The 25,005-nt window shown below is 38.3% G+C and overlaps 2 protein-coding genes across 5 annotated transcripts; one reads left to right on the forward strand and one right to left on the reverse strand.

The window, feature by feature from the left end:
• The first annotated feature begins 4,062 nt into the window (after positions 1-4,062).
• On the forward strand, positions 4,063-8,138 carry LOC133848856 (homeotic protein female sterile-like). Of its 4 annotated transcripts, none has more exons than XM_062284565.1 (6): positions 4,063-4,556; positions 4,625-4,783; positions 5,441-5,499; positions 5,766-6,679; positions 7,569-7,719; positions 7,794-8,138. In XM_062284565.1, exons 1-6 carry the CDS (start codon positions 4,202-4,204, stop codon positions 7,854-7,856), a joined length of 1,701 nt encoding a protein of 566 aa, XP_062140549.1. In that variant the 5' UTR covers positions 4,063-4,201; the 3' UTR covers positions 7,857-8,138. The 4 variants fall into 4 exon arrangements, with proteins under 4 accessions (XP_062140549.1, XP_062140550.1, XP_062140551.1 ...); XM_062284566.1 differs by having other exon boundaries at positions 5,778-6,679; XM_062284567.1 differs by having other exon boundaries at positions 5,781-6,679.
• Positions 8,139-8,644: 506 nt separating this feature from the next.
• On the reverse strand, positions 8,645-11,595 carry LOC133849181 (protein giant). Its single transcript, XM_062285090.1, has 2 exons — positions 10,654-11,595; positions 8,645-10,553 (listed from the first exon to the last, which is right to left on the reverse strand). Exons 1-2 carry the CDS (start codon positions 10,703-10,705, stop codon positions 9,085-9,087), a joined length of 1,521 nt encoding a protein of 506 aa, XP_062141074.1. The 5' UTR covers positions 10,706-11,595; the 3' UTR covers positions 8,645-9,084.
• Between the last annotated feature and the right edge of the window lie 13,410 nt (positions 11,596-25,005).

Raw genomic sequence — 25,005 nt, forward strand, 5'->3', positions numbered from 1 at the left:
AATCGAAATCGAAAACGGAATCGGAAAGTGAATATAATGACGCAATTGCAATGCGGTCCAAGTAAATTTGTATAATGCACATGATTTAGTGAAAATTTAACTTGTATAATTATTCTAAATTATAGTTATAGTGTTTAGCGTTTAGAATCGCGGGGGTCTAGGGCTGGGGGGCATACGACACTTTGCATATGTTTTTCTTTTATCTTTTTTTATTTTTGGGTGGCACTGCACCCCATTTTATTTTGTCTACAGCTGCATTTTGTTCTTAAGTGCATGTGTAAGTGTGTTTGTATATAATCGATCAGGTGGTCTAAATGTCTGTCTGTCTGTGCGTGCGAATAATCAACCATCTATCCTTTTCCTCTCACACACACACACACAGGGCAGCGACTGTACAGTACCGCCCTAGTACACGCCCTCTATACTTATGTTGTTATCCCTTAAAATGTCACTTGTATTTGTGTAAATTAGCTTTCTTTTTAGATATATGTACACCCTTTCTCTTTATAAACATACACATACATACACACATTATATACACATATATATATATATACTATATAAACATAGATATATATATCTATACATATACATATATATCGATACATTTATATAAATACACAACTTTTTTTTTTTTGTATAATTAATTTTAGCATTTAATTGAGAATAAAAGAAAAATATCATTAAACAAATATATACATACAAACAAAAAAAAAAACAAAATAAATTTACGAAAAAACCTAAAAAAAAAAATAAAGATACAAAAACAAGAAAAAAAAAAAAATAAATGAAAACAGTTTTCCTTACTATCCATACCATACATACATACATACATAAACTCTTATACTTACTACCTTGTATTTTAACAGAGATGCATGCATACATACATAAAGCTTACATACGTAGAGTATATATGTATGTCTGTAGTACGTACGAGAGACGAATGCGCATCAAACTAATTGAGAAATTGTAGCCTTGTCCATGGGCCAACCGCATTATTCGCTGGTCTGGCATTTTTAGCAATTAATTGTTGTCAACATTTTGTTAAATAACTTGAGAGAACGTGAACCAAGTTTCGGAGATCACACAGATCCCCATGTAACATACATGCATACACACACACAAACACATATATTAACATATACAAACATATAGCGAAAAATTAATTTAGTAAACGGTTTAGCCTTATATAAAGAAAATAAAATAAACTCAATAAAAACAAGAAGCAAACTAACAAGTAACAAAAATACATAACATGCATAATTACTATTTAAATGCGAAATGGAACCACATACACACAAGTATATACTAATTATGTAAACTAATTAACTAAATGAAAATAATATAAAACAAACAGAAAACAAAAAATCGAAAACCGAAAAACAAATACAAATTGAGACGATGCAAGCGTTCAGTAAGACTAGCATGTAATATTATATAATTGAAGGACATGAATGAAAAACAAGAAAACAAACAAAAAAAAAAACAAAAACAAAACTTAACATTTTTAGTGAACCTACAATTAATGAATGACATGAACATTAACAATTAACACATATTTTATCTTTAATGCGTACACTTAGTATTAATATGTGAGAATGAACGAGAATGAAAGAAAATGAACGAGGCCGAAGCAACAAGAACAAAAAAATAACAACACAAAAAAAAAAAACGAACAACAAAATAAAAATCGAAATGAAAACAGAATAAAAAAATGCGTTATGTTTGACTATTGCTATTTTGCCGCTCACCGTGAATTACGAACTGCAACTGAAGTTGATTACTATATATTAAGGAAGCAAGTGCGACGAGCAAAGAGAGAAGAAGGCAGAGTGAGAGCTTTAAAATCGTTACGAACGCCAAAAAGTAAATACTTGGCCAACATAAATCAGCACCAAGCAATATTATTATTAGATCCTACCCAGGCTATATCGCCATATTTACTAAGAATATATAATGTCCATATCTTGAAGAAGTCAACTTTATGACGTAATATCAGCAGTTACTTAAATAAAATTAATATTCAAAATGTTTGCATAGGAAAAATGTGCGCATTTAAGAAACTGTGTCACAAAACCTCCATAGGTAACTGGTGTTAGCCATAGGGAAAAATGCAAAGTCATCCAATCAGTCCTGAAATACTTGGCACAATTAGTAGGTGATTCTCCTCTTCCTACCTACCTCCCTCCCTCCCTTCTTCGGTTGACGGCGTCGAGTTCGCAACAACTACAAAAAAATTCAATTTGAAGCCACTGAAGTACCAGGCGAACATAATTGAGTAGTAAGTGGATTGATCTGGAAATACAGCCAAATATGCTTTGTTCCGATTGGTTAATTTCTCATTCGGTGTGCTCATGTATGTGGATCCTAAGAGTGGGAGCATGAGAGATTGCTGTGATCCTCTCACAGCTAGATCAATCACATGGTGCAATTGACTTTTGGTATTATAGCTTGCTGCTGCTGATGATATGGAACTTTTTTTGGACATTTGAGTGGGCAACAACTAGAAAATCTGTGAGAGATGCCTTGCACAATACCACGTGGAGCAAGTGAAGTACCAGGCGAACATAATTGAGCAGCAAGAGGATTAATCTCAAAATGCAACCAAAAATGCCTTACTGCCATTGGTAAGTTTCTCAGAACATGGGCTTTTGCGGGAGTACGAGAGCGTGGATCTCATGGTACATTTGGCTCAAGTAACTTTGTTTGTAACTAGGTCACTTCTGTTGACCTAGTAGAATAAAAGAAAATTATTAAAATTCTGGACAGGATTTCAATATTAGATGCCACGTGAAGTGAAGCATCTGGAGTACCAGGCGAACATAATTAATAAGTAAGTGGAACTGCGAAAACTCTGTGATCTCACAGCTAGAGCACGTGGTGTAATTGACTTTCATTAACTATCTGTGCTTGCTGCTTATTTATGTTGGCCTGGTATTTGAAATGATAATTTAATACTTTTGGGCGTTCGTAACGAGTTGGAAGTCCCAAACAACAACTAATAATTTTGGAGATCCCTTGCACATTTCGACGTGGAGCAAGTGAAATACCAGACGAACTCAATTGAGTAGTAAATAGATTAATCTGGAATTGCCGAATATGCCTTGCTGCCATTGGTTAATTTTTCTGACCAAAATTGTTGTAAGTTTCTCATACTGACCAATGGCACCAAGGCATATTTGATAGGATTTCGAAATGAATCCTCTTGCTACTCTATTATGTTCGCCTGGTATTTCATAAGGAATCTTTTCAAGATTGGTATAAGCTTGGGGGACTTTCAACTCGTTAAGAACGCCCAAATGTATTAAATTAACAAGTGAAATACCAGGACAACATAAATAGCAGCAAGCAATGATAGTCAATGAAAGTCAATTGCACCACGTTTTCTAGTCGTGAGAGATTCACAAAGCTCTCAGTTCCTGCAGTTCGAATCCACCTACTCATTAACAACGTTCGCCTGGAACTTCAGATGCTCCACATGCCATCTAACTTTAAAATCCTGTCTAGAATTTTAATAATTTTCTTTTATTTCTACTAGGCCAACAGAAGTGTTTAGGAGGTGGCTGCAAACAAAGTTACTTTCGTCGCGTGTTTTAAGTCTAGTCCATCAGATGCACTCTGTTGTACACTCGCTCTTAGGCTCCACATTACAAGAGCATACGTCCTGAGAAACGGATCAATGACAGCAAGGCATATTTGGTTGCATTTTGAGATTAATCCACTTGCTGCTCAATTATGTTCGCCTGGTACTTCTCTTGCTCCACGTGGTGTTTTTTAAGAAATCCTATCCAGAATTACCGAAGCTTTTAATTTTCTACTAGGCCAACAGAAATGTTCTATATTCGTCTGGTATTTCACCTGGGATTTCGCCAAGATTTGTATAGTTAGTTGTTGCTAAACTTGTCACGAACGCTAAAAAATCCCAAATAATAATCATTTTAAGAGCTAGCAATAATTTATCTAAATCTAAGCAACCCATATTTTTCTTCCTTTAGTCAGAGCTTGTTCTATCTGTCAAAAGTGTCATTGTTGCTATTAAAAATTCTGTGCGAATTGACGTAGAAGCAAAGAAAAAAGATTTACCACTTAAAGCTAAAACTTATTCTTTTTGATTTTGTGCTACGTTTTTTGTGTTAACGTTCCCTTCAAATATCTCGTATCGTCACCGTTGTCTTCGATATCGTCCTTATTTTTTATAAGTATGGCATTCTGTGATCCGAACGCAAATGCCTCGCAATTGTCCAGCGATGATACAAGTGACTCGGATAACGAGTACCTTGCCAAGCTGAAAGTCCTTGAAGCGGAGGCGTGGGAACTAAGGAAGGAGATCAACAAATTGGTCGAGGAGATGGCCGCCAGAAAGAAGGTGAAAAATAACACCAAAAGGAAGCGCAAAGAGAAAAAGAAGAGTAGCAGCAGCACCGACACTGGAACTGTCAATGAGCGCGTCAGCAGCAGAAATAAGTTCAGCCAGTTGATGAACTTTGATGCCACCGCCAAGCCCATGTCGTACGATGAGAAGCGACAGCTCTCGCTCGACATTCATAAGATACCAGGTAAGAGTGACGAAATATATATCTTTTATTTGTGTTCATTCATATTTCAACTTATCTATTCAAAACAGCTGACAAACTGGGACGTGTGGTGCACATAATTCATAATCGAGAGCCATCGCTGCGCGACTCAAATCCGGATGAGATTGAGATCGATTTTGAGACACTAAAGCCGATTACGCTGCGCGAGCTTGGAAGCTTTGTGGCGTCGTATTTGCGCAAAAAAACACGTAAGCCATATTATAAATATGTAACTAAACCGAGACCACAAACAACAACAAAATCTATAACAACAATTAGATGCAGTGCTCCTTTTTTGCATAACTAATGCAACAACAACTGCGATTTTCTGTTTTCAACCGTAAAGCAAAGTCAAAGTAGAAATTTACAATTGACTGTTCTACACACGCACTAATATATCAAAGCCAAACATCAATATCGTGTATATATACATATATCCACCTATTTTATTTTTACAATTTTTGCAAGTCATCAACAGTTTACGTCTTCTTCCAATTAGAGTTTTATTATTCATTGGGCTTGTCCATAGCAGTCAGCTTTCGACACACTCAAGCGCTCAGCCACAAATCCGACACATTTTGTAGCATAGTTTTTTGGGCAAGCACATTTGCATTCCATTAATTATACAAATTAAAATAAATTATTCAAAAAACACCAAATGCAGCAAATTAACTCACTCATTTTAATAAAAAAAACATCCATTCCTATCATCCATCATACCCACATGATTTGCTCGTTCATTTTGCACTTCTTTTGACCATTTTTTTCAATGTTTATTTCGAATTTCGCGTAACACCTGTATAATATTTTTTTGGTATTTCGAACATCATGTACTAACACTTTATTATAATTTCTTTAAATTGCAGGCGATGATATTGAGGGGGCAGCACGCAAGAAGATATCACTTGATTCAAATGGAAGCAATGTAAGTAGCTCTAAACAAATAACAAATTTCGAAATCCTCTTAAAAACAAATACAAAAGCAACAAAACAACTGCAACAATACTATAATTTACGTAAAGAAGGTAAGAATCCCACAAAGTGTATACATATATTTTAAATCATCACTAGCTGAGTCCGTTCGTCCGTATGTTTAAATACCCCGATTTCACAACACAACACAACACAACACAACACAACAGCAACAGTGCAGGCTTTTTAATGTCCCACCATTCGCATTTAATGCAACAGCAACAGCAGCAGCAGCAACCGACGGGTAACCGGCAACAGCAGCAACAATTTGGTCTGCAACAACAGCAGAAACCGCAACAGCAACCGCATCAGCAACAACAGTTGCAGCATCAAGATCATTTGCATTCGCAGCAACATCAGCAGCAGCAGCAGCAGCAGCAGCAACAACCGACGGGTAACTGGCAACAGCAGCAACAATTTGGTCTGCAACAACAGCAGAAACCGCAACAGCAACCGCATCAGCAACAACAGTTGCAGCATCAAGATCATTTGCATTCGCAGCAACATCAGCAGCAGCAGCAGCAAGAACAACATCTCCAGCAACATCAACAACATCAGCAGCAGCAGCAAGAACAGCGACAGACTGGTAAAATGCAACAGCAAAGGCAACAGCAACAACAGCGGCAGCAGCATTTCCAACAATATCGCCAAAAGCAGCTGCAGCAGCAACAGCAACAACACCGACGGCAGATGTTACCGCCACAGCAATCGATTTCCGATTTAAAGATGCATATGGCTGGTAACGCTGGCTCTGCTCAGAACCTTAAGATGGCCAGCAAGCCAAATTTGAAGGATGACCGCTCATCGTCATTGCTGGCATCATCAGAGAATACGGCGACAACGTCGAGCAAGGCGAAACCGGCAATGGACTCAGTCCAGCAATCCCGCATCAAAGCCAAAGAACGCGATCGCCTCAAGCTGCTGGAGGCGGTAGAGAAGGTGAAGAAGCACCAAAGGGAGGAGGCCGAAAAGGCGCAACAACGCATGCGTCGCATGTATGTTGCCGCCAGCAGCAACATCGGCATTGGCAATGGGCCTGCCACAAGGAGCAAAACAACTCTAGGCAAAGGATATCAAGGCATCCGCAATGGCCAGGCTCAACATGCAGCCTCCGTGGCAGCAGAAAGCGGACGGTAAGAAAAATATCATCACAATAATCAACAAGTAAGAAAGCTACAGTCGAGTGTACTCGACTGTGAGATACCCGCTACCCATTTTGAATAAAATAAATATATTTTGCGGTATTTTTCTCAAAATATACTACATATACTGAAAATACTAAAAATATGCCGAATGGCATAATTGATATATCGATATACTACCGCATTCAAAATATACCATAGACGGCACAATATACCAGATTGTCACCAAAGTAGGCGTTTTTGCCCATACAAAAGTATTTCTTGAATAACTTCGACAATTTGTATCTGATCGCAACCAATCAGGAATCAGGAATCATAACTACTATAATAATTATTGTATATACAATAACTCGCAAACCTAGCTTTAAAGTTACGCTTGTTATTCGATTTTTTTGATTTGCGGGGGCGGAAGTGGGCATGGCAAAAATTTGAAACAAACTTGATCTGCGTGCAAACATAACAAATGCTGTCGAAAAATTATAGCTCTATCTCTTATAGTCTCTGAGATCCAGACACAAAGACGGACAGACGGACATGGCTTGATCGTCTCGGCTGTTGACGCTGATCAAGAATATATATACTTTATAGGGTCAGAGATGCCTCCTTCTACCTGTTACATACATTTCCTGCCAGCACAAAGTTATAATACCCTTCTACCCTATGAGTAGCGGGTATAAAAACACGTTATGGGCCAAGTTTTTGATCAATTTTTTGGCACTTCAAATAAAATGATATAACATAGTGCATATTTGTTCTTATTTTCCCGTTTTAATAAGCAAAGGAAACTCAACTTTCTTATTGATCTATATTACTGATTTACTATTTTAACGATGAGAAGTTAATCGATCTAATGATGTAAGTTGTTCCCATTTGTTGTCAGGAAATGCGTGAATTATTCACAGCGGCAAACATCTCGACTGGCGGACATCAAGGCATCGTCCGGTCAGGAACAGGATTCGCCGCAGCATCGCGTGTCTGCTAAGCGTGCGGAGCAGCGTAAAGCCGAGCAGGAGCGTCGTCGACGCGAGGCGGTAAATATTATATAAATATGTATAATACTTGGCTCGTTATTATATAGAAATTTCTTTCCTTTTTCGTTTTGCAGATGGCTCGCCATGTTGACATGAGTATGCAGAGTGATCTGATGGCCTTCGAGGAGACTCTGTAGGCAGCGACAAACACATGAAAAAGATCGCGTAAAAAAGAACATCATCAGCATCATCGCAAAGGAAACTTACAGCAGCAGCAATAACATCAACAGCAAGAGACAACAGCTAAAGTCAACAACATAGGAGCGAAAATAGAAGTATCAGGAACAAGAAGGACAACAGTGTGTTGGAAAGAGAACAGTTTGTCCAAAAGGCAGAGTTCAACAACAAATGTAACAACAACAATATATTTACACAGTAGACGCGCAAACATTTCGATTTGGATATAAATATATATTAACTAATATTCATATATATATTAATAAACAACTTTAATCAAAAATTGAAATAGAATCAATAATAACAAGAACAAGCAACAAAATATTGTGTAGGTTACATTTTGTTAGCACATACTAATTATGTAAACTAACCAACTAAATAAAACTAATATCAAACATAAAGAAACCCGTCGAAAACAACAAAAACAAAAAATATCAAAATAAATAATAATGCAAACAACGAAATAAAGATCAAAATGAAAACTGAATGCAAAAATGCGGTACATTTGATTTTTAAATTCTGTTACTCATCAAGCACCTGTAACTGCAATTAAGCTAATTGCTACAAAACTGCGACTAGTTGCGTGTACAACAGATGGCGCCACCCAAACATGAAAATGTTCGTTACAAGCGAGAGATCATTGAGAGAAAATTATTCATTCTTTTTTACGATATTCATATTAGGATCTATTCACTTGACCGGAATATTAATTATAAATACTTTGCAATTTTAGTTTTCAAACGTTGTTTATTATTTCTTATAGGATATGAAAAAAATATCACTTACTAACTAGCTTGTACTATACAAAATGGGATAATTAGGTATACAGAGTGATTCGCATATACATGTACATATTAATTAACTGGTGAGATTTTGCGAGAATCGCTTACAAACTACATTTTACAAACGCAAGAACTTAAAGTACTTAAATGCATGAAGAGAATGAGAAAAAAAAATGTGCTTATTGCGCTACTATGATTATGATTAATTTGTCTGTGTGTGTGTGTTTATGTGTGTGTGTGTGTGTGAAGTTGAAGTTTGAAATTATTCACAGATAAGCTGCCCCTTTGACGCAGTAAAAGCAAAAAAAAAAAAAATGAAAGTTGGACTCGCAGGCGTTCAACGCAACAAGCAGCGTATCGTTATCGATATTGTTATCGATCGTAGTGTGTGTTATCGCTGCCCCCCTTAGACCGCCACTTTGGCGGTAAAGGCGGCCAGTTGCGCCTTGAGCGCATCGATCTGGCACAACAACTCAATGTTCTGACGCTCCAAGTACGCAGCCCGAATGGCAATCTCATCCTCCTTGATGCGACGACGATCGCGCGATTTCTTGGCCGCCGCATTGTTCTTGCGGCGTCGCTCATAGTAGGCGGCATCCTTCACCTGGCCGGGTCCGCCGCCAATGATGGCGCTCAAGTTGCCCGCTGCAGCAGCCGCTGTTGTTGCCGAGCTGCTGATTGTCGATGAGCCAGAGTTGCCGGAGTTTGTCGACAGCTTCTCATAGTTGCCACCGGCATGCGAATCACAATCGCTCGACTCTTCGGCTGCCGCACGATCCTCGCTCTCGCTGTTGTTGTTCGAGGAGCTGCCCTCGTTAACGCTGCCGCTGCGCGAGTTGGTGCGTCGCATCTTGGGGTTCGTCACGGTGCGTGAGCCGCCATTGGAGCTGCGGATTTGCTCGAGCACACGCTTGCGATACTCCGTGTAGCGTTCCACGCGGGGATTATCGAGCAGCACATCGGTGGCAGCGAAGTTGGCCGCAATCACCAGTGGATCACGTGGAAAGGCCTTGAAGGGGCGTGTGCTCTTGCAATCGGCAGCCACAGTTGATGTGCTGTTGTTGTTGGCCAGCGATGTTACTGTTGTGCTGCTGGTTGGTGTGCTTGTGTTGCTGTTGCTGTTGTTGCTGGTACTGGTTGGCGCTGGAGGCGATTGTGGTGGCTCGAGCACATCGATTTGCATGGTGCTCGCATTGCTGGCGGGACGTGGCGACAATGGCAACGCACCCGCCGAGGCAGCAGCCGCTGCTGCTGCTGCAGCCGAAGCGGCAGCAAACGTTTGCAGCAAACTGGCGGTGGCTGTGGCTGTTGACTTGGCTGTGGACGACTGGCTGGGCTCCTGCTTGACGCCATAGTACAAGGCAGGATAGAGTGTGGCCAGCTGCTGTTGTTGTTGCTGCTGCTGTTGCTGCTGCTGCTGCTGCTGTTGTTGGGCAACTGCTGCTTGGGCGGAGTACAACAGATTGCTGGGGATTCCTGCTGTGGGCGAGGCGGCGGGCGAGCCGCTGCCATAACTGTAGTTGGTCTGATACGGCGAAGGCGTCTTCCGTGGCGTCTCCACGCTGTCGCAGCGACGCGACAAGTCCAGCACCTCAGCGGCTGGCTGCTGTTGTTGCTGTTGCTGTTGCTGACTGAGAGCAGCGGCTGCGGCAGCGCTGCCCAGCAACTGTTGCTGATAGGCATAGGCGGCATACAAATCCATTTTTGGCAGCGTTTGTGGTTGCTGCTGCTGATGGTGTTGCAGATGTTGTTGCTGTTGCTGATGCTGCTGCTGTTGATGATGATGCAGCTGATGCGACTGCTGCAATTGGCTGTGTTGCAGCTGATGATGATGATGCTGATGGTGGTGATGATGATGTAGCATTGGCTTGCGATCTGTACGGGAGAGGGAGAGGGAGAGGGAGAGGAAGAGAGCAAAGAGGCGGTCTTAGTATGCTGGCAAAATTGCAGAGAGCGGGGGCGTGGCTAAACTTACCAGTCTTGAGATCGAAGAACTGCCCGGCCATGAGTTTCTCGTGCATCAGCATGATTCTTGCTGTCGTTGAATGTGTGCTGTGTGTGTGTGTGTGTGTTGAAGTTGTTGTCGGTATCGACTGTTATCGTTGTTGCTGCAGCTAATCCAAAGCGTAGCTCAAACAGTTGGCAAGTGACTCGAACTCGAACTCGGACTCTGACTCTGACTCGAATTGTCTGTGTTGTGTGTCTACGCTGACGTTGTCGAACGCTAACTGATTTCGACTGCACGTTGCGCTCGCCTTTTATACGCCGACGCAGCAGCTTCTGCCGCTCGCTTCATTCATCTGCCCTCACACTCACACCACACCACACCACCACAGACGAATCGCAATGGCGGACCATGGCAGGTAGTCGAACGCACACACACACACGCACACAAAGCCAAAGGGGTGAGTCGTTCTCTGCATCTCCCTTTAGTCGCTCGCTCTCCCTCTCACACGGCCTGCTGCTGCTTTGACTGCTGTTGCTGTTGCTGTTGCTGCTTCATCAAAGGGTTTTACGAGGGTTGTTGAGGTTTGCCCGCTACTCACACATCTCCCAGGCCCTTTTCTTCTCTCTGCTCATTTCTCCTACTCCTACTCCTATTCCGATTCCGATTCCTGATTTCTTTCTTATTTTTGCATTTGTTTTATGCACTTTTCGCGAACATTTTTGTGTTATAGACTATTGCATTGTTCTTAGCCCATTTCACGTATTATAGTATTCAGTGAAGTTTTTTTGGGAAACAGTTTTTAATTTCTGTCTAAAAATATGAATCTTTGTTTATGGCACGAATTTAACTAAATGCCATATGTTATAAATGGGTTGAGGGATAGAGTTAGGAGCTTGTATTTTACAAGTATATTTGCTATTTATATATAGAGACTGAAGTTATTATGTTTGTTAATAATATAACAAGATCAATAACACCAAGAATTACTAAAAAATAATAACTTCAATTAAGTTGTTAATAGCACAATATAATAATTTCAATTTCAATAAATAAATAGCATGTCACGTACTTTTCAAATAAAGTTTCCTATAATTACATAAATTAGATTCCTTTGAATCGATTCCTCGAAATCAAAGCACATCCTTGCTCCCCATGACAGAATAAAAGATCTTATATGATTTCTATGATATGTTAGTAGAACCCAAACAATATTCTTCGTGATGCAAGCATAATATAAAAGCATATAAAAAGTTTTGAGAAATCTATATTAAAATATCACATCGAACACATAAAGCTGTGTACTTTGAAATAGCAGCGTTTTGCACATGGGGACACCAAATCTAACAATCAATCAACAAAAGGGAATATACAAAAAGAACCGTTATATAGTTTTGATATTTTAAAGAACACACCTCTAAGTAGAGATATTTTACTATAATACAATTTAAAAATTTCGAGTCTTTAATTTCACTTTTGTTTGTGGTGAAATTATATGAAATTGTGTATAAAGGAAATTAAGATTGGCATTAAAGAAAAGGAAAAATATATGCACATACATATATAGCATTGAGTAAAGGAACTTGTTTAAAATCAAAGTAAATAAAAATTAAACGTTCATTTGCCTAAATAATTTTATTGATTTATACAAATATAAATGTAAAAAAAACGATAACATTTAGCATTATAAGAACATTGCTTTAAATCAAAGTAAATAATTAATATAAATTCACTTGCCTAATTAATTTGATTGATTGTATACATAAATGTAAAAGAGTTGAAAACTTCAGGAAAACAAAAAAACATTTGGCATTATAAAATGTGTTCATTGTTGGGTTAGAACACTTTAGAAAAGTTTTGTAGTAATTTGAGTAAAGTCGAGAAAATTGTTGCAAATATGTATATTAGTTGTGGAAGAACGAGTAATTGCGGCAAATCATGCTTTTCAGGCTGCAAACTGGCCACAGCAGGGAGTTGCAAATGCAACCGAGGCAAAGACGAAGAGAGAAGGCAAGTGAGCGAGTGAGAAAAAGAGAGGGATAGCATAGGGTGCTGAAGCCAAGGGTTAGGAATAGTTAAATCCGTTTGTTTTGCGCTTTTGTCTTCAAATCCTTTTGCTGACCAGCCCCGCCTTTGGCTCAACGCACACACACAGACACACATACATAGACATGCATGTTTGCGAATTTTGTGCGGATCTTGCACAAATGATTGTGCGTGACAAATTATGAAAATTAGGTTGGCGAGCCTTTCGCGCGTTAGCGCATTTCTTTCCCAATCCTTCAACTGTCCATTATGCGCGATATTTGCGATACGATGCGATGCGATGCGATGCGATCTCATGTTCCTCCTGCTGTGGCTGCCCCGAGAGCGCAGACGTTCCTGGAAGTGTTGTGCGTCGCATGGCAAGGTCAAAGGACTTGCATCCTTTCACCGATTTTGATTATCGATTGATGTCGCCAAACATGGCAACGACAACAAGTGTCCCGAGTATTTATTGTACACATCACTCATCCGGCACATCCTTCCCGCCCTGCCTTCTACTGAGCGTGGGATAGTCTAAGCCTTTGTTTAACTTTACTTAACTGTTTGGCCTAACGGTCGCTTTGCTTGCCTTGCCTTGCCTCGCATTCGATTTTCAAGAGCTGCGACTCAACATTTATACAATGTCGCGACAGTGCAGCAGGAAGTACTTTGGGCCGAGTCTTCAAAAGTGTGCAAATAGATTGCTCAGCTCAGCTCAACTTCAACTTTAACTAATCAAACAAAACTTATAAATCAAAAATGTAAAAGATGAAAGAAACGATATTATTAGCAAATTCAAATTCTTTAACCCATTTCCCCAATCACTCGCTCAATCATTTTCGCTTATGAATCAAGTTCATATCCCTCGAATTTCACTCATCTCATTCACTTTTTAATGGTCCATTGAAAAAAGTGCCGCAAAAAAGAATTTGCATAGCTCTCTTATCTCTTTGGCAAAAAAAAACCGCGAACTTATGCTAATCCGTTGCTAATCCAACCGTAAAAATGGTGGATTAAACTAAAACACACATTCACCCACAACTGCACACACTCACACTCCCACACACACACACACACACACACAGGCCAAAAATCCGTCATTGAGTCTGACCTTTACCTGACGGTGGCTGTCATAAAAAGACGCGCCAAAGAGTTGCAGTTTTCGCAGTAAAATCCAGATTCAGCGAAAAAAACGAGGCAAACCCTTACGTCTAAAAAACATATACAACATATAGTATAGAGAAAACAGATGCCATAAAAACGATGATAATATAATGAGTTGGCCGCCGTTTTTTGGCCGCGAACAAAGATGCAATATTTGTGCAATCCTTTACCTCCTTCGCCCTTCGCCCTTCCCTCTGCCATTGCCTTACGACCTTGAGCGTTTTTTTATGCGTAAGCACAAAAAACGAACAGCAGGTAAGGCGCTCCGAACGGGTTGCTGCTTCACATATCTGCTTGCACATTAGCCTCTATTGCCCAAAAAAAAAGTGACAATAAAAACAACTAAATAAACATGAAGCGTTTTTTTTGCTCCTTTCTTTTTTATTGCATAATGGAAACTTCGTGCGAACTGCGAACCAAGTTTTCCTCAACTTTTCTTTCTTTCTTGCAGTTTTATTTTTTAAACATCGTAAAACGTGTAACGCGTTTTGTTTGGGACTCGCGGTTGCCTCGTTGCCTGGCTGCCCGGTTAGTTGGTAGTGATAAAAGGGATAAAAAGGGTTCTTGCCTTGTGCCCTTTTTCATTGTGGATGCGATTTTATAATTTCGGCCAAAAAGCAGCAAAACGTCACAAAGAAAATCAGCGACTAATTGACTGAAAGGGGTTTTGCAGTTATTGGTCTTTGGTTATTTGGTTATTTGGTCATTTGGTTCGATTCCAAGTCTTCTCTCTCTCTATATAACGTTAGCTTCTTAGAATTTGGCCAAGTTATTGCTTTAACTCCTTGCCTTCTATTTGAATGCCTTAATAGTTTGTCAATCTTTTTATTATAGCCCACGCCATGAGCTGATTTCTTTAACTACCCTATAGAGGACCTTGTGGTAGGGTTGCCAACGCAATACCTACGCGCCGTAGGGTTGCAACGAAAAAGTTTTGGTATCGCAATGGAAGTGACTTAATAATAAAATAGAACTTACATTTGAAATCATTTACAAAATAATATTTTATGTAAGATCTAATCATTGAACTCATAAACCTTATATGTTACCTTTATCAAAATCTTTAATGTAATAGTAACTATGACATAGAAGTAAATCATTGAACAAAGGAACTTCAGAAGTGCAGAAAAAATGCGTTGATTTCAAATATAATTGAATTTGCTTAATTTTTGAGTGAGCTCATTTGGATTTATGCAGTTTCCGCATTCAATATTCCTTAAGAATGGCAAACTAATGGAGATGGTTCCGTTCCGTTCTGTTCTGTTGTTGTGTTTAGATGCCTTTGGTAGTCGTCTAAGCCTATCAGACAATTCAGTTATTCAGTTTTGAAGAGCACAGCTTGCATGCTAATGAGGAAGTAGTTACTCGCTGTTCAGGTGCTTGGAATGATTCGAACGGGTCGAGGAAATGACCGGGGATTACACGTGTCCGGATCCGAGTTTGGAGTGGAGTGCATTTTTGTGTGTTCGGTGGCAAAAGACTAACACAGACATTGGGCCAAATGGCTATCCGAAAAGTCTGTCTGCTTCACCTTGTTTGTTTTCGCATGCAAAATGCACAAACAGTGAACAGTGAAAACAGAAGACAGACAGACAACAACAGAGACAACGGACAACACTTGCCGCAGATAATGGCAACACAGACACACAGACACACACACACAGAGAGATCGAGGCTAAGAGATATACATATACATATCTAGAAGACAGGTTAAGTCGAACGAACCCTTGGAGAACACTTCCGTCACACGGAAGTGGACAACACAAATAGCAGAAAGACTAAAACCTAAAACTCAAGACTGACAAAAAAAACTAAAGAAAAGACACAAGTTAAGTACGGTACTGTGTTTAGCTTCCGTCCTGGCCAAATCCTTTGGCTAATTGTTATCCTATACAGAGAGATGGAGATGGAGATGGAGATGGAGAGGAAGAGAGACGAGATCTCTGCATAATCCCAGCAGAATGCTGCTCAATTATGGCATTTTTTAATTGACAGCAGACAACTCCAAGTTTTTCATTCATGATTTTTGTTTGTTGTTTGCCATGCAACGAAGCGCACAGATAGATCATCGATATCCCAAAATTAACCCAGATAGATCCTGCCAGTCTCACTCGCTAATGGTCGTATTGCATTACAATGCCAATTATTGTGGTTTTGATGACATTACAGGTTGAGGTTCAGGTCTAGACGCGAGACATTAAGACATTTGCGACCTCGCTTGCATTTGCGACCTCGCTCATTAGTCGCGATTATGCGAGAGACAAGTTCAAGTTTGTTCAGCAAACAAATGCAAGACAATGAGTGTCAGCTAATCGATGAGTAAATATTAGAAAAGAGTTGAACTTTCCCAGGCGATAAGCGAGCGAGTTCAATACATACGACGACTTCCACTTCCGATCCTCATCATGATGGATGCGTTGTGGCCCACCCAAGTCCCATAAAAGTCAAGTCCAAGTCAAGTCTGAATAGTTTTGTGAGCACTATTTAAATGGGCACAACTAACTGGCTACTTCCTTACGCCGAATGCATTGTAACTGTTGTTTGGCAACGGTGACGCCTCTCTTCCCCACACAACTACAACTACAACGACAACTACAACTACAACAAAAGGAGATGCAGTCACATCCTTCGGGCCAAGGACCACGACTTGGGCGGAGTAGGAGTTGCAGTTTGTGTGTGTGTCAACGCCCATCGCACACATTTGTTGGAAATGCACGCACAAAGAGGCACAAGGAATGCAACATTTCATGGTGCATCAACGACAAAGTCAAAGATGCGAAGCAACGGGTTCGGTGCAATTTAACCGACTACGGAATGCGCTACACTATGTGTTTCAAGAACTTTCTGTTATAGAGAAAGTACAAGTAATTGTTATGAATATCATAATCAAATTATATAAACAAGATAATATGATGTCAAAATTCAACCAAGAAATTCCAGATTGCTCAATCTTGAAATTCAAGATTATAATCGTGATTCAAGAGTGGAAAAATCTTTTAGTTGAACCAAGAAACCAAAATCTTAAATTAAAGAATTTTTCATATTTCAAAATTTGTAAGATTTCATATTTCAAACACATATTTTTTTGAAGATCGAAAATATATTTAATCAAGATCTGCGATCTACTTTTCAATCTAGATTCTTTTGCTCTCTGTACAATAATATTGTTGGTGTAAGACTACCAAAAAAAATTGTTAAGGCCTCACCGACAACAAAAAAATCCAACATTTATATCCATAAATGTTTAAAGAAATTATTAAAATGCGATTAATTTTGATTGTACTTAGTTAGATAATTTCGAATTATTCGATCATAATTTGAAAGTCTAAAAAACATGAATACAAATAATTTAATAAAAAGTTAAAATTGATGTAAAAATTTTTCAAAATTTAATCTTAGACATTAGTAAAATAATAATAACAATTAAGATTTGATGAACCAATTTTTTAACACAATATATGTATTCAATATTTAAGATTTTTTTAATTGGTAAATTTTAAACCGAAGAAGACGTTAATGAGTAATAAATTTGTAAATTATAAAGCATAATTTTGAAAATAAATAAATACAACTGCTGCGTTTGAGTGCCAAGATGCCTGAGAAAGTGTAGGGTATTTATTTTCTTCTTTTTTTTTGTTGGATTTGTATGAGCAATATGCATTTTGCATGCATCATTCGTTTTGATGAACTGTCAACGTTTAGGGGCATTGTCTGTCGCCAAATGGACGCACTCGCATCAATGTGTGTGAGAACTGTTAGTTGAGCAAACGAAAGGGAAAGAGAAATAGCAGAGAGAGAGAGAGCGAATAGTCAAGATAGATAGAGATGGAGTGAGGTACAGTTATGCTGATGGTGTGAGCTGCAATTGCAACTGTAATTTCAAATCAAATGTGAAATATTTCTAATAACTCAGCACACAGCAATAGAATAGAATAGAATTGAATAGAATGGAATATAAAAGAATGGAAAGGAATAGAATTGATGTTGCCCCTCGTCCCGACGACCTTCGCGGTGGCTCACTTAATTTTATGCATTTCGACGTTGATTAGCTGCCAGCAGCCATTGTCATAAGCCGTTAGATGTCGAGCTGTCACGAAGGTCGTGCTGAAGAGTTAATCAAAGTAGGAGTGTGGCCAGGCCCACATAAAAAGAGTTATTGAGTAGTTTTATGAAGCTAAATGCGAAACTGAATAGGAAATCGGTAATGGGAATGGGAATGGGAATAGGAATGGGAATGGACAGCGAAATCGAGGATGGGAACGGAGATGCGAGTTGATGTTTGGAATTTGCTCGCACAATCTATCAAGCGGCTCTCGAAAACCTTTAACACCTTTTGCCTTTACTGTTGCTGTTGCTGTTGTTTGATTTTGTTTTGTCTCGTCGCATTGTTGTCAACGACGCAAAGCCGCCTACAAAACCCCATTTTGGTTGGAGGAAGGAGGAAGGAGTAAGGCACAGAAGAAGAAGAACAGAACCCGTTGCCTTTTTTGTTGGCCAGGACAATTGTGTTGTCAGTGGTGACAGCGGTTTACCGTAGCACGTTACGGTTCTCGAGTCCTCTCTTTTGGGTAATTGTGTCAATTGTCAATTCGCACGATCTTCAGTCACATCGAGTGCACATCTTGATCTCTCTCATTCTCTCTATCTCGCTTAGCGGAAGCGTGCGATAAGAATCCAAAAGACAAAAAAAACTAGGAGGCCTAAGGCGTTAAGCCCCGTTCCACATAACTCTTTTTGGCCATTCGACTGACTCCTGGCCACTGTCAACTGTCAATTGTGAACTGTGAACTGTGAACTGCCAACTGTCAATTGTGAGCTGCCAACTCGTAATATGAGCATTAACCCTCTAAAGCCGCTGGCCAACTTCTTCGCTTCTCACATTGTATGCTGATGATGAGAGAGTTGAGTTCCGTTTTACGTTTAATTCCATTGCTTCCTTCCTCATTTTCCTGATATTTTTTTGCCACCTTTCACACGAAACTAAAAACTCGAAAGTGTGTAACTGAAATCCATGAGATTAAACGGTCTTTAAGCGGTTTAAGCCTTTTGTCAGTCGAGTTTTGTAGGTGGCAAAATGTGCGTCAGTATCAACAACTGTTTCGCCATTGTTCACCATTTCTTGCAAAAATTATGAGAGAGAAAAAAATAACACATAAAATATTAAATATCATTTGATAATATTTGACGACGACGACACCGACGACGTCTTCGTTTTCCATTCGATTCGTGGAAGTCAAATGCAAATATTTGGCTAAGCAACAGGTACAGCAACATCCTTAGCTTCAGCTACAGGTACTTTACGAATCCTGAGACTGACTGTGACTACGTAGAGTTAATCTCACATAATATTACGTGAGGATGCCGCGTAATCCACGCACAAGTGCATCTCGATCCTCTGCGCTCTGCACTCTGCACTCTGAGCCAAAGCCGCAGTCGAGGCCTCGACACCTCATAGTCCCTCGACTTAGAAGTCTTTTTAAGCCAGTGCTTAAAGACTCTCAAAATGGCAGACACAAGAGCCTCTGGCTTGTCAACTGCCACGCTGACTTTTGTCACAAAGCCAACTATAAAGCTGAGTCGAAATCTTCGATGTTCGATACGCGATGTAAACGCGTACTCACACTATCAAAGCAAACTGTTTATTGCTTATACTTATGAGCTTTTAAGCATCAATTGTGTTAGCTTTTTATCAAAGTCGTTTTGAGGGAAATATTTGTTTGTCTGCTTGTTGGAGAAACTAATTATGATATGCACTAATATTTACTTACATGTTTATTAGGCATCCTAAAATGCTAAGAAAAATATCTTAGAATGTCAGAATGTTTGTTCACTAAAATAGCATTAAATTTGTGTCTTTAAAGTATTCAATTATTAAAGTCAAATTCCTTTTAAATACCTATGTATATAATGCAAGTCAGACTTAAAAGGTTTACAATTCATTGCTCATATACAGCTGTGAACTTTGAAATAGCAGTGCGACAGAAGAAATACTAAATAACGGTTTTTTTACATATTCCTTTTTGTTAATTGATCCCTAGCACTTTATTTTTGTAAAATGGAACATAAAGAAAGGAAATAACCAAAAACCTCGTTAGATTTGTTCAGTTTTTCTGAAATGTTGATATTTTTACATAAGTGTACCACTTTTGGGCTGCACTTTGGAATAGCAGCTTTTTCTTTTCTTCCACGAAAAAAGCCGAAATTGTTTTTAAAAGTGAGTTTAATTTAGTTTATATGTTTATGTATTATTAGAGAAAATGTATCCATAAATTAATCTCTATAGAAATTAAGGAGTACTTATTTGAGTAAATGTTCAGCATTTAATAATTTTTAACAATTTACATCGCAGTTGCGCATTCTTTTCGATTTTGATACACATTTAATGGAATAAAAAACTAATTTGAAAGATTTGTGTGCAATTTGCCATCTTCTTTAACAAAACAAACAAAAGGTATTTAAGTATAAGTAAAATAAATAAAATCCGTGAAATTGTTAATTCTAGAAAGTATACATTATTTACAGTCTATCTAGCGATAATAGTTAACTTCGATGGATAATAAAAATATAAACATACAAAATTCGAAAACGGAAGCAAGCATTCTTTGCACTCTTTTTTAGTAAATATATATAAAGTATTGGAAGTTATAAATTTGTTAAAAAATTTGTATATAACCAGCATTGTCTCGCAAAAAGTATTGAACATAATGTAATTCAGAATTGTGCTGGAATTGTTGTCACTTTATGTGAGCAAAAATGATTTTTCTAGATGGTTTCGTTTAGCAGCAATTAACTATAGAAAATCGACTTTAAAGGTGCTCTATTCAAATGGCGAGCAGTGTATGTTTATACTGTTATTATCCTAAGCCATGGAAGTTTATTATTATCGCTAGATAAATTGTAAATAATATATACTTATATATGTACAGACTATGTACAGGAACATCTTAAGCAAAGTTATCCAATGAACCTATTAAACAATGCTCTCATCGCTGATTTGCGCCATGTTCTATGAAATGATCAGACTCCATTTTGATTGCCGCATTCGACGATTATCGATTGTTGCGCCATTTTGGGTTGCATTCGCTGCTGCTTTGTTGCGTTGATCGTATAGCTGAATATCGTAAACTGGCAAACGCAATTAAAGAGCTGCGAAGACAGCCAATCAGCGTAGCTGCAGCAACCACCAGAGATGCCAGAGGCAACTCTCAACTCGCAACTCTCACAACAACCACCACAAGCAAAGCAAAGCAAAGCAAGAGCCATCGCCACTTTAACTTCATTTTGTGGAAACGAGTTTCAGCCACAGAGGCGACTTCATTAAAGATGCGTTGCAAGGGGCTTAGGGAAAATGTGACAGCTGTGCCAGCTGACCCTCTGCTTCATTTTCTCTCTTCAACTTCAACTCCAACTCCATATCTTTTTCCCTCGACTCTTGTCCATTGTCCAGCAGTATTGTGTGTGCATGTGATTGTGTGTTTGTGTGGGTGCATGGTTAGCTGTTAGACTGGGGGCTGGTTAGATGGGCTCACATTTAATAAATAAATAACAGGAGACAGGCGACAGGCGACAGGAGACAGCATCGCATCACAACGCAGGCATTTTCATTATGCGGACAAACCCCGTCAAAGAGTTCGACCCCGACCCAGATCTCACAGCACAGCCAGAGGGACACACACTGCTGCAAGGGTTGCCACGGCCTGCCACGGTTTGTTGCTTAATGATAACAAACCGGATGCTAGTGTCATGATTAACAAGTAAGAATCTTTTAGGCATGCTAGAGACGATCGACTACACGATACCCTGGAATTGTGATACAGCAGTTGCGTTAAACATACGTAAAATAAAGGGGGAAGCTTAATATAAATACGATTTGTAGTTCAATGAACATTTGTGAGCATAACTATAGAAAGTTCAAAAGATAATTAGTAAACTAAATTGATTCAGAAGTAAGTTAATAATGAAAATATAATAATTATTATAATAAATATGATTCACAGTTCTGAAGATAACTGTAGAAACTAAATTGATTTAGAAATTAGTCAATATCTTCAGTCTTGAAATTGCTCATACATTAAATATTACATAAGATACTCTATTTCAATCATTGCTGGTTAATGTTAGATTCGGTATACTCAGTACTTTTTAAATACTATTTTGCACAGAGAAAATAATGAACGTAATAACAGAAGTAATGCTAAAATGAAAATGCTTCTGAATTATATTATTTTTATTACTTTTTGGGAAACAGATGCTAGTTATCTATTTTGTAACAAATTTAGAAAGTTTATGTGAATCTAAAATATTTATATATCACATTTGTCGAAGTTATTCAAATGTACCTCAAAACGCGGACGGATTGAAAATTTGGAAAACATTTATGCTTTCACTTGCTCGCATTTGGGTACAGCTAATACACCCACTTGTAACCCATTTTTAATAAGGATAGGGTATAATAAGGCAATGCGATGCGTTGTGGTTGTGGTTGTGTGTCTGTAATTGTGGTGTGGGTCACTTTGTGGTGAAGCAGCCGCAATGCTGACCGCTGTTTTGGTCACTTTTGGCAATTGCCAACAATTGTTGTCAATTCCCAGCGTCAACCCTTTTGCCTATTTCACCACACATCCATGACGATGACGTTCGCACTTTGGGGGTGGCCGAGTCGCGTCATGGGGGCGGGGGCGTGGATTGGCTTTTGGGTTGCAGCCTTATGGTTGACCTTTTGTTGTCTGTGTGGTCACTGCGAGCGTATTCATCAATTTGGCGTTGACACATTTATAGCACAGACATCCATAGAATTAGTTGGCCAAAATTGGGTTGCCCACACCAGCAATACCTTCCCTTTCCCTTTCCCTTTCACTTCCACTTCCATCTTCATCTCCACTTCCATGGCCAGATCCCGACACCATCTTGACTCCCACACATCCCCTAACAGCTCGCACTGAGCCAGACTGAGGCGAGTGGCAATCGATTTGATGTGCAGACATGTCTGCTGTGTTTCTCCTCTTCCCCCTAGCTGCCTCTTGGCCACCTTGGGGGCCTGTTGGCCTATAAAACTATTGTATTTGCGGCTATTCACTATTTATAAACCTAGTATGGTAAAAACTTTAGCAAAACTGTGCTGAAGACGAAACTATATGGAAACGTTTTAAAAGAGAATTTACAATGCTTTACATAACTAGATTTTGAACAATGTTTCCGGTTTCACGAAAATAATTTAGCCCTAAGTTCTAGTAGAAAACAATTTAACAGTAAGAAGCCTGAAAAGATACAACTTAAAAACTTTGAATCAAGCTTACAGTAAGGTAAATTGACATTTAATGAAATTGAATCAAAATCAAGTAAAGCGAGAAATGATAAGTGTAAAATGAATTCGAATGAGCAATAAAAAATTATATTTAACATACTCTTAAACTCCACTTGTTCATAGCTAACTCCCCGATAGATAAATCCAACCAACTGAAAAGATGTCATATAAAATAGACATTGAAAAACTGATATTTCTGTTAATTTAATAATAATTATTCAATTTACTTATCGTTTCAACAGACATATTCTAAATAAAAGAAGAGAGACAAAATGTTTCGGGTTATAAAGCTATAATTAACATAAAGTATTGAATTTATGAATATTTTACTTTAATACTGTTGATAACATTAATATCCTTTTCTTTAGTAAATCTACGAAATATGAAATCAAAATAAATGGAACTAGAACTTAAATACTTACCTATAATCAACATTTTACACTTATTAAAATTTTTAATTAAATTTTCAAGTACTAAAAACTGTTGGTAAATATAATATTTCTTACTAACATGAATATCATTGTTTTTTACAATAATTTCATATGCTTGCAAGATTAACCAAAATGTTGTATCCAAATAAATTCAAAATCAAATTTTTTTTATTTCCAAGACAAACTAAATGCTCGATAAAGAGTTCTTTAAAATATATGACAGATTGCCTTGAATTCCATAAAAGATTTCAACTTGAAAGCATTTTGAAGAGTGTCCTTTTGAGCCTTGTAGCATATAATTGCTGTGCCAACTGTCATCCTCTTTTTGTTGACATCGATAGGTGAGAGAACGAGGCGGAGAGTGAATGAAAATGATCTAGAAAAATATTTGTCAATAAGCTAGAAATTTGAGCAAGGTGAATTTGGTCAACATTAGAAGATAATCGGACAGCGGACAGCCATAATTTTGTGGCCGAGCAAGTGGAATTGATGCGGTTTTTTTCTTCTTACCATAGATCATAGATCGCTGCTCGGTCCGCACTTCCTGCTCTTCCTTTTTCCCCCATCCCCGATCTGCAATCGTTTCCCTTTCGTTGCTTATCTTTTTTGCCATAATCGCAAGTAAATACATTATTTGTTTTGCCCAACAAAATAGCGCACTCAGGCGCATTGAATAAAAAGAGTTTGGACCTGCTTATATCCGCTATTCAAAGGGTAGAAAAGTATCATATATTGGTGCGAATCGATGCTGCATTTAACAAACGATGGGCAGCATCATTTACCCCTAGAAAAGAAAGGATGTTCACAGCCAATGCATTACACTAGTATTCTTGGTCTGCCTGTCTGTCCGTCTTCAGAAACAATTAGATCTCAGAGACTATGAGAGCAAGTGCTACCAAAATTGGGGAGAATAGTCGTAGTAGTACTTAATAACCTTGTATATTTCCAAAACTTCCCAAAAGTTCTAAAATCAAGAAAACACATTTTTTTAAATTCTACATTAATTCTAGATTGACCATTCATTTAAAATTCAAGTACAGACATATTCTTATTACCAGAATGCAAAACTGCCAATATTGAACGCATAATATAAAATTTCAAATCAAGAACAAACATTCATTATATAAAATTTCAAATCAAGAACAAACATTCTAAAAGTGAAGTTCCAAATATAAATATAAAAAAAATTATTTTATGCGTTGTTTTATTTTTATATTTTATTATTTTTATACCCTATTTACAATTTACATATATAAAGTAGTTACACTTTGTTAGTTGTAATATTAGTTAAAATCTTAACATTATAACTTCATATTAAAGCCGAATAAAGTTTGGTCCCAGGACTAACAACTACATAACATACATTGATAGCGAAAGTACCAGAAATTTGGTTCTATCATTAGTGGAAGGGAATAAAGATATCCGCTCTGCCAAGATTTTAAACTCATATTTTAAGAA

Source organism: Drosophila sulfurigaster, chromosome X, assembly GCF_023558435.1.
Source record: "Drosophila sulfurigaster albostrigata strain 15112-1811.04 chromosome X, ASM2355843v2, whole genome shotgun sequence".
Lineage (NCBI taxonomy): Eukaryota > Metazoa > Arthropoda > Insecta > Diptera > Drosophilidae > Drosophila > Drosophila sulfurigaster.